The sequence below is a fragment of the Martes martes genome, assembly GCF_963455335.1.
Source record: "Martes martes genome assembly, chromosome: 1".
Taxonomy (NCBI): Eukaryota; Metazoa; Chordata; class Mammalia; order Carnivora; family Mustelidae; genus Martes; species Martes martes.
Genome location: NC_137888.1, coordinates 125,114,501 through 125,130,297, shown reverse-complemented (window position 1 = coordinate 125,130,297; position 15,797 = coordinate 125,114,501). Strand labels below are relative to the sequence as shown.

General features: G+C 40.9%; 1 protein-coding gene across 2 annotated transcripts in view; it reads left to right on the top strand.

Moving 5' to 3' along the window:
• Positions 1-15,797, top strand: part of PCCB (propionyl-CoA carboxylase subunit beta) — a 156,355-nt gene that overhangs the window by 40,466 nt on the left and 100,092 nt on the right. For both annotated transcript variants that reach the window (XM_080804276.1, XM_080804277.1), the window contains exons 7-9: positions 3,964-4,072; positions 6,532-6,652; positions 8,436-8,517. In XM_080804276.1, coding sequence (XP_080660402.1) covers positions 3,964-4,072; positions 6,532-6,652; positions 8,436-8,517 — 312 coding nt within the window. The remainder of the gene's footprint in view (positions 1-3,963; positions 4,073-6,531; positions 6,653-8,435; positions 8,518-15,797) is intronic.

Here is a 15,797-nt window from a genome sequence, read left to right as displayed (position 1 = left end):
TTTATTGAAATATTTTACATTGATATCTCTGTAGTGGGCCGTTCTTAAATGTCAGGTAAAAATTCCATTTGGTCTTGCTATATAATTCTTTTAAAATGTTGAGTTAGGTTTGCTAGTAATATGAATATTTTTGCATCAATATTTATGGGATATTGATCTGTAGCTTCTTCTATTGTTGTCTGGCTTTGGCATTAAGGTAATGGTGGGCCTTAGGAAGTGTTTCATCCTCTAATTTTTTGGAAGAGTTTGAGAGGAATTGATATTTAATTCTTCTTGAAATGTTTGGTAAAATTCACTGGTGAAGCCCTGTGTTACTAATTAGTCTTATAGGTTGTTATTTTAAGAATTGTTCATTTCATCTGGGTTATCCAATTTGGTGTAGAATTGTTTGTAGTACTCTTATCCTTTTTATTTTTGTAGAGTTGGCAGTATTGTGCCTATTTTCATTTATTTTAGTCCTTTGGCTCTCTCTTTCTTAGTCCATCTAGCAAAAGATATGTCAGCTTTGCTAATCTTTTTGAAGAATGAACTTTTGTTTCCATTGAGGGGTGTGTGCATGTACATGTGTGTTATATCTTGCTTTTCTATTTTTTCATGCTCTGCTCTGATCTTTATTTTCTTCTTTCTGCTAACTTTAGGTTCAGGTGGGTTTTTTTTTTTTTTTCTTAAGGTATAAAGTTAGGTTATTTGGGATCTTTCTTCTCTCTTAGTGTGTTTACAGCTATAACTTCCCCTCTTAGCTCTGCTTTTATTGTATCAGATAAGTTTTTATATGCTGTGTTTTTACTTTCATTTGTCTCAAGTTAATTTTCCAATTTCGCTGGACTTTTGTCTTTGACGCAGTGTTTTGTTTTGTTTTTTTTAAGAGTGTGATGTTTAATTTCTACATATTTGAATTTTCCAGTTCTCCTTCTGTTCCTAGTTTCATCCCATTGTGGTTGAAATCATACAAGCTGTTTTTGTCATCTTTCTAAATTTGTTAAGACTTGTTTTATGTGTGTCCAGTGTATAATCTATCCTATATAATACTTTAGTCTCTTCTACCATTCAGATTCTGTTTGGTCAGTTGTCCCAATAATGTCCTTTATAGTATTTTTTTTCTTCCATTAAAGGATCCATTTGGGAATCATATACTGCACTTAGTTACCATAGCCTATTAATCTTCCTTTAATCTGCAACTGTTCTTCAGACTTTGTCATGATACTGACATTTTCGAAGGCTACAAAACAAATTATGAGATTGTTCCTCAGTTGTGTTTATCTCATGTTTCCTCATGATTAGATTCAGAGTAGTTATCCCAGTGTGTCTACTATGTAAGTGATGTATCCTGCTCAGATGATCACATCTAGAGACAAGTGATGTCCATTTGCTGCTCATCCATGATAATTTGATCACTGTTCAAGGTGTCGTCTGGTTTCTCTTCTGTGTATTTATTGTTTTTCCTTTTGTAACTGATTAATACTTATGGGGAGACAGACACCATGCAAGGATGCTACTTGACATTATACTTTTTCTCCTTGATTTTGCATCTATCAAGGATACTTGTCTAAACCAATTTCTACAAAATTGGCATTTACCAACTCTACCATTTGCTTCATATCAGTTGGCATCCTACCCTAAGGAAGAGCCCTGCTTCCTTGGGCATTTGTTTATTTCATGAACTTGTTATTATTGTGGGTTCCTGGATTTCCTGTTCTACTTAGGTGTTTCTAATCCATTTCTAGCATTATTTGTTTTCATGTTCAAATTGTCCTCACTTAGCCAGTGGGAGTCCCTTCAAGCTGGCTTCTATGCTCTTTTGATAGGAGAACCAACGTGAAATGTAAACTTTATGAGTAATGTGTCTTAGTTCTTGACACAGTTGACACAGTTTTTCTACCCCAAAATCATGAAGATAATTTTTCTAAAAACTTTATTATTTTACCTTTTACATTTATGTTTAAATCTAGTTGGAATTGAAGTTCACACATAGTATGAAAGAGAGGCTATTTTCATTTTTTTCAGTACAGTTACCTAGTTGACTGAGAGGCTTTTATTGAAAAGCACATCCTTTCCTACTGTGGAATGCCACCTGTGTCATGAATCAAGTGTCCGTATATCGAGAATGTTTCACAGAGCTCTTCTGGGGTCTGTTCGCTTATCCCTGTGCCAGCACCACACTGTCTTCATGACAGGGGCTGTATGACAAGTACTGAGAGCTGGTATAGTAAGTTATCCCTCCTTATTCTTCAAGTGGGTATGGGATATTCTTGGCTCTTTGCAATTTCCAGTTTGTTTGGTTTTTTTTTTTTTTTTTTTTACAACTTTGAGATATAATTCTGTGATAACTGCACATATAAAAGTTGTGCAGTTTGAGTTTTGACACATGAATACAACTGCGAAGCCACGACCACAATCAAGATAATGAACATAGCCAGCCCCCACAAAGGTTTCCTCATCGTAATCCATCTTTCCCTTCCTCTCAGCCCTATCTTCAGGTAACAAACCATTCATCTGCTTCCTATCACAATAAACTGACTTGCATTTTGTAGGATGTTATATAAACAGAATCATTCAGAATGACATCTTCTATGTATAAAACACATACAAAAAGTATATTCTTTTTAGGTGGGTGGTGGGAAGGGTGGATGCTGGATTCTTTCATTTGGGATAATTATTTTGAGATTTTACCTGTTGAAGGATATTGGATTATTTTCCAGTTTTTGACTGTTACAGATAATGCTGTTCTGAACATTTTTTTTTTTAAAGATTTTATATATTTATTTGCCAGACAGAGATCACAAGTAGGCAGAGAGAGAGGAAGGGAAGCAGGCTCCCTGCTGAGCAGAGAGCCTGATGTGGGGCTCGATCCCAGGACCATGGGATCATGATCTGAGCCGAAGGCAGAGGCTTTAACCCACTGAGCCACCCAGGCGCCCCATGAACAATTTGTTTATGAGTCTGTGTGGAGTGGGGAGGAATGACCTTTCTAGCTAGACCTTTCTAGCAGAGTTCCAAGCCAAGGATCCATAAAACAGACTGATAAAACACCCATATCAGTCTAAGGACGAATTTCCTTAGTACATAAAAATAAGTATCCAATAGAAAAATGGACAATTAAATGAACAGTGAGCTGCCAGAGATGACTGTAGTAAGATATTGACTGCAGAAATGCTTGTTATAGCAAAATACTGGAAATAACCTCAATGACCATCGGCAGGTACAGTTAAATTATTATACATATCCTACTGTCCTGATACGGAATGGTATTCAAGAAGTTTCAGAACTATGTATGTAGGACATTGTGCTGGGAAGAAAATAAGAGGACAGATATATATATTAATGTTCCCATATGTATGGATGTCTTGCAAAGAGAGAAACTGACAGTTGTTGCCTTTGGGGAGGGAAATTGGAGGCCTGGAGATAAGGACTTGGATATAGACTTATATTCTACTATATCTCCTATCTTTTTTAATGTTTTACAAAATGCCTTTATCTTTAAGTTAAAAACTAAAAATTAAATGCCTATCACTCTTAAAATGCCCAAACATTGATTTTTCTGGTCTCCAAATGGCTTAACTTAAGGTGGCTGGTTAATTTTAGGTAAACTATATATACTGTCACAGTGACTCAGTTTCACCATTTATAGTACTGGGGCTTACTGACACAGTCCCATAAAGTGCTTTAGAAAAATGCTTGGTGCATAGCAAGCTCGGATAAGGCTACCAGTTAAGGTGTTTACAGATAAATGACCCTGCAACGTTAGGCATGCTGCAAATAATTTTGCTGTGATAGAACCGTACAGTGAAGATTTTCTTCGTAGACAGTGAGGCAGGGAAACCTTGGGGCTTTAGTTTGGATAGGTATCTTTGAGCAGCATCGCAAGCTGGTTCTGTCACCATATCACTAACTTCTCTGCATTTGTCTTGGCTATATCAACTCTAACGTGCTCTGAGATTGATCCTTCTGGAATTCTGATTTCAGGACACCTCCTACCTGTTCATCACTGGCCCGGATGTTGTGAAGTCTGTCACCAATGAGGATGTTACTCAGGAGGAGCTTGGTGGTGCCAGGACCCATACCACCATGTCAGGTTAGAGTCCTCGAGGCTCACCTTACTGTTTTTAAACACTGAGAAGTGAACACCGCCAAAGAGAATAGCGACAATCTTTTATAAATATCATTTAACTGGCCAATTTCGAGAGAAGTGTGGTATGGTGTATTTTACAGATATAATAATAAAGATAGATTTAGTAGCTCAGATTTGTTAAACAAAAGCAGGCTACTACTAAAGCTTGGATAGTCTTTAAATTTTAGAACTAACCGAAAGGGTGGCTGCAAGAGGTACAACACACTATATATATAAAAATACACACACTCTGTTGAACCTTTAAAAATGCTGTCTTATGACTTTCTTTGAATCCAAAGTTGAGGTATGTCTTAGATGGCAGTATTACCAATTGCCATTGACCAGGTATGATCATAATGTGATGGTTTTGGCCCACATTTTCATAAACTTGGTCATAGCTCTTCATCTTTTCAAGGTTATATGCCACATATGCAGAGTTCAAAATGTACAAAGATTATTCTGTACTTCGGACTGGAAACAAAGGTTATTGTTATACAGAGTGGCATAGAATTAGTAGTAGGGCATGAATCTGACGTTAATGAAGACTTTGTTGTTGGAGGAGTGATGGGAATTCCATATATTTTTGGAAAAAGACATCAGGTTGTGAAAGGATTGTCTGTGACAAAATAAGCAGTGTAACTAAAGGCAGGAGAAATTGCCTCTTGGAAAGATTTCAAAGCAATGAGAAGCTGGTGTGACCAATTTGTACACTTCAGTGTACTGTGGTTAAGACATTGGGTCGTCACTTAGTTGTTGGGATTTCTTTCTTAGTAAGTCACACCTCTATTACATGTGTGAAGTCTTCCATTTGATGAAGTATGTGTGCGTGTGTGTGTGTATTTTTTTTTTTAAGAGATTGTGGGAGGGGCAGAGGGAGAGGAAGGGAGGAATCTTAAGCAGACTCCATGTACATAGTGGAGCCTGACATGGGGCTTGATCTTAAGACCCTGAGATCACGGCCTGAGCCAAAATCAAGAGTTGATGTTTAACTGACTGAGCCACCCAGGTGCCCTGAATTTTTTTTTTTTTTTTTTTTTAAAGTCAGAGCTCTTGATCCCACCCACAAAACTTGTTCCTTTTCCACCTCAGGTTGGCATGAGCTTTGACTCATTCCTTGCCCTCAGCTCTGCTCAGCTCCGTCTCCAGCATACAGCTAGAATGAGAACTCTTCTCACTGCTGACTCCCCCACAGCTGGTCCTCACACCTTTATCTCAGGGTTTGGTAGCAGTTTTTCTTTTTACTGGGATCTAAAGTAAAGTTGAATATTGGTGACAGCTGATGTATTTAGCTGTCTCTCCAGAGTAAGACCTAAACAACAGGGATTGTTGTGTTTTGAAATAGGATAAGAGCAGGCCTCACTGTGAGGGTAGCAGGTGAGCAGATCTGGGGTTAACGGCATGAACATCTAGGGGAGAAACATTGCAGGCAAAGGGAGTAGCCGATACAAAGGCCATGAGGAGGGAGGGTGGCTGGCATGTTCAGTGAACAGCAAGGAGGGTAGTTGGAGATGTGATATAAATCTGGCTTAAAAAGCTCAGTTTGGCTACTGAGTGGAAAAGAGGTGGTAGGGGAAAAGGTGGAAAGGGAATCTGGGAGAGAGTTTCTGGCCCTATTTTCTCCATCACGTCTGTGGTGTTGTTTGGCAATTCTGTGATTTCAGAGTGTTCTTTTTTTTTTTTTTTTTTTTTTAAAGATTTTATTTATTTATTTGACAGACAGATCACAAGTAGGTAGAGAGGCAGGCAGAGGAGGTGGGGGAAGAAGGCTCCCCGCCGAGCGGAGAGCCCGATGCGGGGCTCGATCCCAGTTCCCTAAGATCATGGCCTGAGCCGAAGGCAGAGGCTGAAACCACTGAGCCACCCAGGCACCCCCAGAGTGTTCTTGAGGAATGATGGCTTCGTTCCTCACTAGGGCCAGGAAGTTCCCCTCCTTCCCCTCCACCATTCCTGAATACCATGAAATTATGTGCCAGCCATTATTCTTTTTTTTTTCCAGCTTTATTGAAAGCTAAGTGATCTATAACTAGGTGTAATTCTGGATGTGGGACTATAGTGTCTAAGATGGGCCTGGGCTCCCCCCTGTTAGAACTGATATTCTAGGGGATCTGTCATTCAGAAAACAGGGAAATGGACAGACAGGTGTTGTAGGGGAGGGTGTGAAGAAAACGCCTGCACGGGATGGGGATGGCACATGAGAGCTGTGGGGAATAAAGAAAGGTGTGACCCTGCCAAGGTATGGGTGCAGAGCAGAGAGGACAGGCTGCACAAGGTGCAGGTCAGCCTGAAGGTGTGTGGTATCCTATCCTCACAGAGCTGTTAGCACAGTCTTCTGCAGACATGCCCTTGAAGGGACAGGTGGACATGAAATAACATCTTCGGGCTGGCAGGTGGCCAGGCCCATTAAAGCCTCTCTGTTTTCTCAGGTGTTGCCCACAGAGCTTTTGAAAATGATATTGATGCCTTGTGTAATCTCCGGGAGTTCTTCAACTATCTGCCCCTCAGCAATCAGGACCCGGCTCCCATCTGCGAATGCCATGATCCCAGGTGAGTTGCCAGCGATAGCACCGACTCGCATTTTGCAGGTTGGCTAGCCCTTTTCTGGTTCCTCTGCCCTGGCAGGACCTGCAGGGCACAGGAAGAGCCAGTGGCTGCCCTATTGGGCAGCTTGGAGTAGATTGTGGCATGGAGCCAGGAAGGCACCCAGGTGTTGGCATGGTGGCGGCATGTCTGAATACAGGAGCAAAGAAAGATTTTCATTGTATTCACCTTTTTTTCTCCTTGTAATAGCTGATAAATAGCTTGGGAGTAAAAAATGCCCCACCCCCAGATGACTTCTTTGAGTCTCGATTTGTCCAGAATTGGAAATGGAAGTATTGCTTGTTTTGACGCGTAACGTGAAACGGTGCAGACAGCATGCCCTTTAGGAAACGTGGCCACACACACCTGTCTGTGGCAGTCCAGGGTAGGGTGAATTGCTGGCCACCCAGTGAAGACTTTCTCCTTCTTGATATGGGGCTGCTGCCTAATACAGGCACACTGCTTTGAAAGCCAGGGGTTCAGCTGGGGAACTATTGCTCCAGATCTCTGGCTGCTTTCATCTCCATTTTGTTTCCACTCTGAGGTGCAAACTTCAGATTCAAACTATTTCAGACTCATTTGGCCTGGACTTTGTTTTACAGAAGAGATTTAGAATTCTGTCTCAAAGGAAGAAGCCATTTTTGGACAGTGCTCTGTGGGATGGACCTGGGCTCCCACCTGCCTCATCCCCACTCCTCAGAGGACCTAACCAGTGGTGTATTATGTGTAGTCATGAAAGGGAGGGTGGTCACAGGCCCAGAGTGATGGGCACGGCCTTCTTTTCTGAGAAGCTATACTATTTGGGGTTCTTGAAAAGTTTAGGACATCATTTGAATGTATTAGGGCCCAGGGGCCTAGGAATGACTAAATATCCTGCTTAGGTCCAGCCATATCTCCTTCCAGTTTGATCCCAGAGTAACTATATGTATAAGTAGCAAGTGAAAAGTAAGGGAAGACTTGATCCAGTAGAGCTATGCCCGGTTCCCTAGTGTAGAGTTCTCTGGGAAGTTGGGCTTGATGGGGCATATGGCTTTACCAGTCCTCAGGCAAGGTGTGTACACTTCAGGGCCAGAACAACCCCTGCCTGCCCACATGGGCCAGGAGGGGATGAGAGCATGTGGGAGAGGGACATGTTGCTGCAGAGTCCTCCTGTGGCGGGTAAGTGGGTCCTGGCGGGCTCCCTGATCAGCCACATACATGCGTGAGGAAACAGAGAGCTCTGAGCCTAAGCGACTGGTTAGTCCTCAGTGATTCTCCCCATGAGAGGGCCTGCCATTTTCTTTTTTTACAGAGCTCCAGCAGGTTTATTTTCTAACAAGGAATGTGAATCCACAGTGTTCAATAGCAGAACTCTTAGCTTTGCATTTCCAAGTCCTTATTCTTTTATTTTTAACGTCCCAGGAAGTGAGAGCAGGACTTGTCAGAACAGTGTGGTCTTGACTGCAGTGTCCTATAGTGCCCCCCACACTGGGGTGGGTGCTGAGAGAGGATAATTGATGGAACCACATTCAGGAGAATAAGCTTTTTTTTTCCCCCTATAAATCAAAACAAAAATCTTTTGGGTTAGTATCAAACTCAGGCTCAGTTTGACATGGTGCTAAGAAAGGAATGTGTCTTTCAGGATACTTTGCAAGCCCAGCAGGGACAGAATCCACTCATTCCCCCCACCCCCACCCTGTGGAGTCTCTCCCATCCCCCAGCCACTGGCTCTTCCTGTGCTGATTATATTTGCTTCTTTTTCTATCCAAAGTGACCGTATGGTTCCTGAGCTTGACACAGTTGTCCCCCTGGAATCGACCAAAGCCTACAACATGGTGGACATCATACATTCTGTAAGTGCCACATTTGCTGGTCTTGTCTGTGCTAGCTCAGCCACATCTGTGGTCCCTGTGCTTTGGCATAGTGAGGAAATACGAAACCCACAGGCTTTGACGCTAGACAACCGGGCAGAGTGTGGGGTGGGCACAGGACAGGGGCCACTCAGTGGTGTGTTCTAGGAAGAGCTAGTGGTGGTAGCCATCATCTGACTTTCCTGGACTTGAGGGCTGGAGGGAAGAGGAGCCAACTGGGCCAGTAGATTTCAGGGGTCGTTAGATAGCACTGGGAGGTGCATAGAGAAGGGTCTGTGTCCCCAAAGTCTGGAGTTGAGGCCAGGGAGACTTTTTGTTAGGTACCTTTGTTTGGAACCTTGTGCTCAGTGGGCATTTGTTTCTCTAGAGAGATGGAGAGCAAAAGTACACGCGACATGGGTAGTTTTAGGTTCAAAAAAGGTTTTTAGTCCAAAGAAGGTAAAATAGGGTCTCTGTCATCAGGTCCCCTAATTCTCCTTTTGCTCTGTAGAGCCCCACCTGCCTGTGGGACCTGTGGGTGCTGGAGGAAAGCCCCAGAGCCCTACTCTAGTTAGGCTGGGCCCTCAGTGTGCCTGTCTGACCTCCCCTCAGCACCTGTTTTCATCTTCTTTACTTCCTAAGGCTGGATCTAACCCCTTTCTTCTCTGCTTCCACTCTGGTGAGATGACTTGGGCATTTCCTTCGTGGAGAAAATTGAGAGTATAAAGTTCTTATTCCCTGTAAGAGACCATTTCTCCATCTCACTGTCCTTCCATGTCTCCCCAGACTCAGAATGAGATGCTTCCATCTGGGCTTCAGACTCCATCCTTCCCTATCTGATGTCTTTCTTTCTTTCTTTCTTTTTTTTTTTTTTAAGATTTTATTTATTTATTTGACAGAGATCACAAGTAGGCAGAGAGGCAGGTAGAGAGAGGGGGGTGGGGGGAAGCAGGCTCCCTCCTGAGCAGAGAGCCCAATGTGGGGCTCGATCCCAGGACCCTGAGATCATGACCTGAGCTGAAGGCAGAGGCTTTAACCCACTGAGCCACCCAGGTGCCCCTGTCTTGCTTTCTTGACTAGACAAAATCTCTTAATTTCTTCTCCCTTTAACTCCTTCCTCTAGCCGTAAATACATATAAGCATGTATAGATTTTTTTTTTTTTTTGGCTGCTAAAAAAGAAAAATAAAACCTCTCTTAGCCCAAATCCCTCTTAACCCCTCTTAACCCAGTTTAATTACTGTCCAAATTCTTCTGTCCCTTTTCATTTAAAGCCCTCTTTTCTTTTCTCCTCACTGGAATCTGGCCTCTGGTTTTCTCCCTCTTGAATGACAGACCTGCTAATGACTTCTCTAGTTGCTAAATCCAGGGAAATAAAGCATTAAATAGTTATAGGCACAGAGGTAACCATTATGAAAAAATACTTTGCTTAAGTAACAAAAAAATGTATATCAAACAGATCCCAAACAAAGTGCATCACATAGAGAAAGTGAAGACTTTCCACACAAGCCTCTGAGAGAAACCACCATCCTGACTTTTGACTGTGTAAATTAGTTTTTGTTCGTAAATTTTTTAACCACTGTATAAATGGAATCCTATGGTGTTCTGTGTCTTGCTTCTTTCACTCAACATTGTGTTTGTGAGATTTGTCTGTATTGTTCTCATTGGTCTCTTCAGCTTCTTGTATGAACAGACCGTAGTTGATCTACTGTTGGTGGGCATTTGGGTGGTTTCTAGTTCGGGACTGTTACAGACAGTTCTGATATGAACACTCTGTTGTGTGATTTGGTAAGTAAATTACACATTTCTGTTGGATACATACCTTGGAGTGAAAAGTACCACATCATAATTTGCTCATGTGTTTACGTTAGTAGATATTGCCAAAGGGGTTTCCAAGGGATTTTGCCAATTGGCACCCCCCACCCGCAGCATCTAAGGGTTCTAGTTGCTTTACATTCTCTTCAACACTCAGCTGCTACCATGATGCCTTTGTTATTGACAGTTTATGGATGCTTTTACATCTGATAGGGGTAGTTCTTCTTCTTCTTTTTCAGTTAGTCAGCATATATTACGTCGTAAGTTTTTGTTGTAATGTTCAGTGATTTATTAGTTGTGTATAACACCCTGTGCTCATCACAATACGTGCCCTCCTTAATGCCCATCAGGTGGTTACCCCTCCCTTCTGTAACCTTGTTTTTTTCCCTGCTTGTTTGCTTTTCCATATGAACTCTAAAATCTGTTTGTTTTGTTTTGTGGGTGGTGGTGGTAGAAATAGGGAATCCTGTTGTTTATATTGAGATCCCTTTAAAATCATGTACTAACTTGGGATAATTGACGTCCTTATGTATCTGAAACAATCTAAAAACATAGGCTGCATTTTTACTTGTTAATGTGTACTTTTTCCCCTTGAGGATTCTTCTAAAGATTTCCGTGTATAGGTTTTTCATATTTTTTGTTAAGTTTATTCCTAAGCATCTTACCTTTTTACTGTAAAGGGAGTGTTTTCTATCTTCTAACCATTTTTTTTTGGTGTATATTAAGTTACTGATTCTGCTATCGGTTTTCTTTCCTATTACCTATTAAGTTGTCTATTTGTAATAGTTTTTACTGTTAATTTTTTGAAGTTTTCAAAGTGTTATAGTATACTAACTACGTGAATATAGTTTTTTTTTTTTAAAGATTTTATTTATCTATTCGACAGAGATCACAAGTAGGCAGACAGGCAGGCAGAGAGAGAGAGAGAGGGGGAAGCAGGCTCCCCGCTGAGCAGAGAGCCCAATGTGGGGCTCGATCCCAGGACCCTGAGATCATGATCTGAGCTGAAGGCAGAGGCTTTAACCCACTGAGCCATCCAGGCATCCCTGAATATAGCTTTTTAAAGTAAGTTTTAAATTTTAATTCCACTAGAGTTAACATATGGTGTTATATTAGTTTCAGTTATGCAGTATAGTCATTCAGTAGTTTCATAGCTCACCTTGTGCTCATCACAAGTACACTCCTTAATCCCCATCACCTGTTTCACTCATCCCCCACCCACCTGTCCTCTAGTAACCATCAGTTTGTTCTCTACAGTTAACAGTCTTTTTCTTGGCTTCTCTCTCTCTCTCTCATTTTCCCTTTGCTTGTTTGTTTTGTTTCTTAAATTCCACATATGAGTGAAATTATATATTTGTCTTTCTCTGACTGACTTATTTGACTTAGCATAATACTCTCTAGCTCCATCCATGCTGTTACAAATGATAGGATTCCATTCGTCAACTGATGGACACTTGGGCTGCTTCCATATCTTGGCTATTGTAAATAATGCTGCTATAAACAGCATTTTGAATTAGTGTTTTGTATTTGGGGGGTAAATACCCAATAGTAGGGATTGTAGGGTATTTTATTTTTTAATTTTTGAGGAACCTCCATACCATTTTCCACAGTGGCTGCACCAGTTTGCATTCTCATCAATAGTGCAGGGGGATTCCTTTTTCCCCACATACTCACCAAAACTTGTTGTTTGTTGTGTTGTTGATTTTAGCTATTCTGACAGGTGTGAGGTAATATCTCATTGTAGTTTTGATTTGCATTTCTCTGATGATTGATGTTGGGTATCTTTTCATGTGTCTGTTTGCCATCTGCATGTCTTCGTGGTGAAATGTCTGCTCATGTCTTCTTCCCATTTTTGATTAGATTATTTGTTTTGGGGAGATTGAGTTGTCTAAGTTCTTTATATCATTTGGATAATTACCCTTGATCATATATGTCATTTGCAAATGCATTCTTCCATTCTGTAGGTTGCCTTTAGTTTTGTTGGTTGTTTCCTTGCTGTGCAGAAGCTTTGTATTTTTATGAAGGTCCCAGTAGTTTATTTTTGCTTTTGTTTCTCTTGCTTCAGGAGACCTACCTAGAATGGGCAATGTCAGAGACATTGCCTGTGCTCTTCTAGGATTTCTAAGGTTTCCATTTTCACATTTAGGTCTTTAATCCATTTTGAGTTTATTTTTGTGTATGGTGAAAGAAAGTAGTCATTCTTTTATTTTTATTTGTTTATTTATTTAAACATGTGTTCCACAACCAGCATGGAGCACAATGTGGGGCTTGAACTCACGACCCTGAAATCAAGACCTAACCTGAAATTTGGAGTTGGATTCTTAATTGTCTGAGCCACCTAGGCGTCCCAAGAAAGTAGTCATTGCTTTGCATGTAGCTGTCCACTTTTCCCAGTGCCATTTGTTGAAGGGACTATCTTTTTCCCATTCCATATTTATTCCTCCTTTATTGAAGATTAATTGACCGTATTGTGGGTTTATTTCTGGGCTTTCTATTCTGTTCCATTGATCTATGTGTTTATTTTTATGCCAGTACCATACTACTGGTGGCATTATGAGAACTTTGTAATATAACTTGGTCTGGAATTGCGATCTCTCCAGTTTTGAGATTGCTTTGGATATTTGGGGGTCTTTGGTTCCATACAAATTTTAGGATTATTTGTTCTAGCTCTGTGTAAAATGCTATTGGTATTTTGATAGTGATTGCATTAAATCTGTAGATTGCTTTGGGCAGTATAGACATTAAAATTTTTTAAATTTAAATTCAATTAATTAACATATAGTGTATTATTAGTTTCAGAGGTGGAATTCAGTGATTCAGCAGTCTTACAGAATACCCAGTGCTCGTTACATCACATGCCCTCCTTAATAGACATTTTTAAAAAAATTTTTTTATTTATTTTCAGTGTAACAGTATTCATTGTTTTTTTTCACCACACCCAGTGCTCCATGCAATCCGTGCCCTCCCTAATACCCACCACCTGGTTCCCCCGACCTCCCACACCCCGCCCCCCCCCCCCCCGCCCCTTCCAAACCCTCAGGTTGTTTTTCAGAGTCCATAGTCTCTCATGGTTCACCTCCCCTTCCAATTTCCCTCAACTCCCTTCTCCTCTCCATCTACCCTTGTCCTCCATATTATTTGTTATGCTCCACAAATAAGTGAAACCATATGATACTTGACTCTCTCTGTTTGACTTATTTCACTCAGCATAATCTCTTCCAGTCCTGTCCATGTTGCTACAAAAGTTGGGTATTCGTCCTTTCTGATGGAGGCATAATACTCCATAGTGTATATGGACCACATCTTCCTTAATAGACATTTTAACAGTATTTGTTTTTCCAGTGCATAAACATGGAAGGTCTTTCCTTTCTTTGTGTTGTCTTGAATTTCTTTCATCAGTGATTTATAGTTTTCAGAGTAGGTCTTTTACCTCTTTGGTTGTTTATTCCTAGGTCTTTCATTGGTTTTGGTGTAGTGGTAAATGGAATTGTTCTCTTAATTTCACTTTCTGCTGCTTCATTATTAGTGTATAGAAATGCATCAGATTTCTCTCATGGATTTTGAATCCTGTGACTTTACTGAAATCAGTTATCAATTCTAGTAGTTTTTCAATAGAGCCTTTAGGATTTTCTCTATATAGTATCTTGCCATCTGCAAATGGTGGGAGTTTACTTCTTCCTTACCAATTTAGGTACCTTTTATTTCTTTTTGTTGTTTGATTGCTACGGCTAACGTTTCCAGTACTATGTTGAATAAAAGTGGTGAGAGTGGACATCCCTATTTGCCTGACCTTAGGGGAAAAAGCTCAGTGTTTGCCCATTGAGTATGATGTTCACTGTGGGTTTTTCATGTAAGGCCTTTATTATGTTGAGGTATGTGCCCTCAGAACCTACTTTGTTATTGTTTTGGCTTGTCTCCTGGTTTTGTTTTTCTTTTAGAGAGAACACATGTGCGAGTGGGGAAGGGCAGAGGGAGGGAGAGAGAAAATCTTTTTTTTTTTTTTTTTTTAAGAATTTATTTATTTATTTGACAGACGGAGATCACATGTAGGCAGAGAAGCGGCGGGGGGGCGCGGGGGGGGGAAGCAGGCTCCCCGCAGAGCAGAGAGTCCGATGCGGGGCTCAATCCCAGGACCCTGGGATCATGACCTGAGCCAAAGGCAGAGGCTTTAACCCACTGAGCCACCCAGGCGCCTCGGGAGAGAGAAAATCTTAAACAGGATCCATGCTGACATGGGACTCTCACATTTCTGAGATCATGACCTGAGCTGAATTCAAGAGTTGGATACTTAACCTAATGAGGTACCCATAGTGCCCCTGAACCTGCTTTGTTGAGGGCTTTTATCATGAATGGATGTTGTACTTTGTCACATGTTTTTTCTGCATCTATTGAAATGATCATATGGTTTTTATCCTTTTTCTTATTGATGTGATGTATCACACTGATTATTTTACTAATTTTAAACCACCCTTGCATTTAATCTTGAGATTAAATTCCACTTGATCGTGGTGTTAGATTCTTTTTTAATGTATTGTTGGTTTTGGATTGCTAATATTCTGCTGAGGATTTTTTGCTTTATTTATTTATTTATTCTCAACATAGTGCATACCCTCCCCCATGTCTATCACCCAGCCACCCCCTCCCTCTCACCCTGCTGCTCCCCTCCAGCAACCCTCAGTTTGTTTCCTGAGATTAAGAGTCCCTTATGGTTTGTCTCTCTCTCTGGTTTCATCTTGTTTCATTTTTGCCTCCCTTCTCCTATGATCATGTTTTGTTTCTCAAATTCCTTGTATCAGTGAGATCATGTGATACTTGTTTTTCTCTGATTGACTTATTTCGCTTAGCATAATACTCTCTAGTTCCATCCACGTGGTTGTAGATGGCAAGATTCTGGTTTTTTATGGCTGTGTAGTATTCCATTGTATATATGTGTGTACACACACACACACACACATATATATATACACATATATATATATACCACATCTTCTTTATCCATTCTTTGGTGATGGACATCTAGGCTCTTTTCATAGTTTGGCTATGGTGGACATCACCACTATAAACATTCGGGTACACATGTCCCTTCAGATCACTACATTTGTATCTTTAGGGTAAATACCCAGTAGTGCAATAGCTGGGTTGTAGTGTAGCTCTATTTCAAACTTTTTGAGGAACCTCCAGACTGTTTTCCAGAGTGGCTGCACCAACTTGCATTCCCACCAACAGTGTAGGAGGGTTCCCCTTTCTCTGCATCCTCGCCAACACCTGTTATTTCCTGACTGGTTATTTTTAGCCATTCTGACTGGTATGAGGTGGTATCTCACTGTGGTTTTGATTTGTATTGAGTGATGCTGAGTGATGCTGAGCACCTTTTCATGTGTCTGTTGGCCATTTGGATGTCTTCTTTGCAGAAATGTCTGTTCCTATCTTTTGCCCATTTCTTGATTGGATTATTTATTCTTTGGGTGTT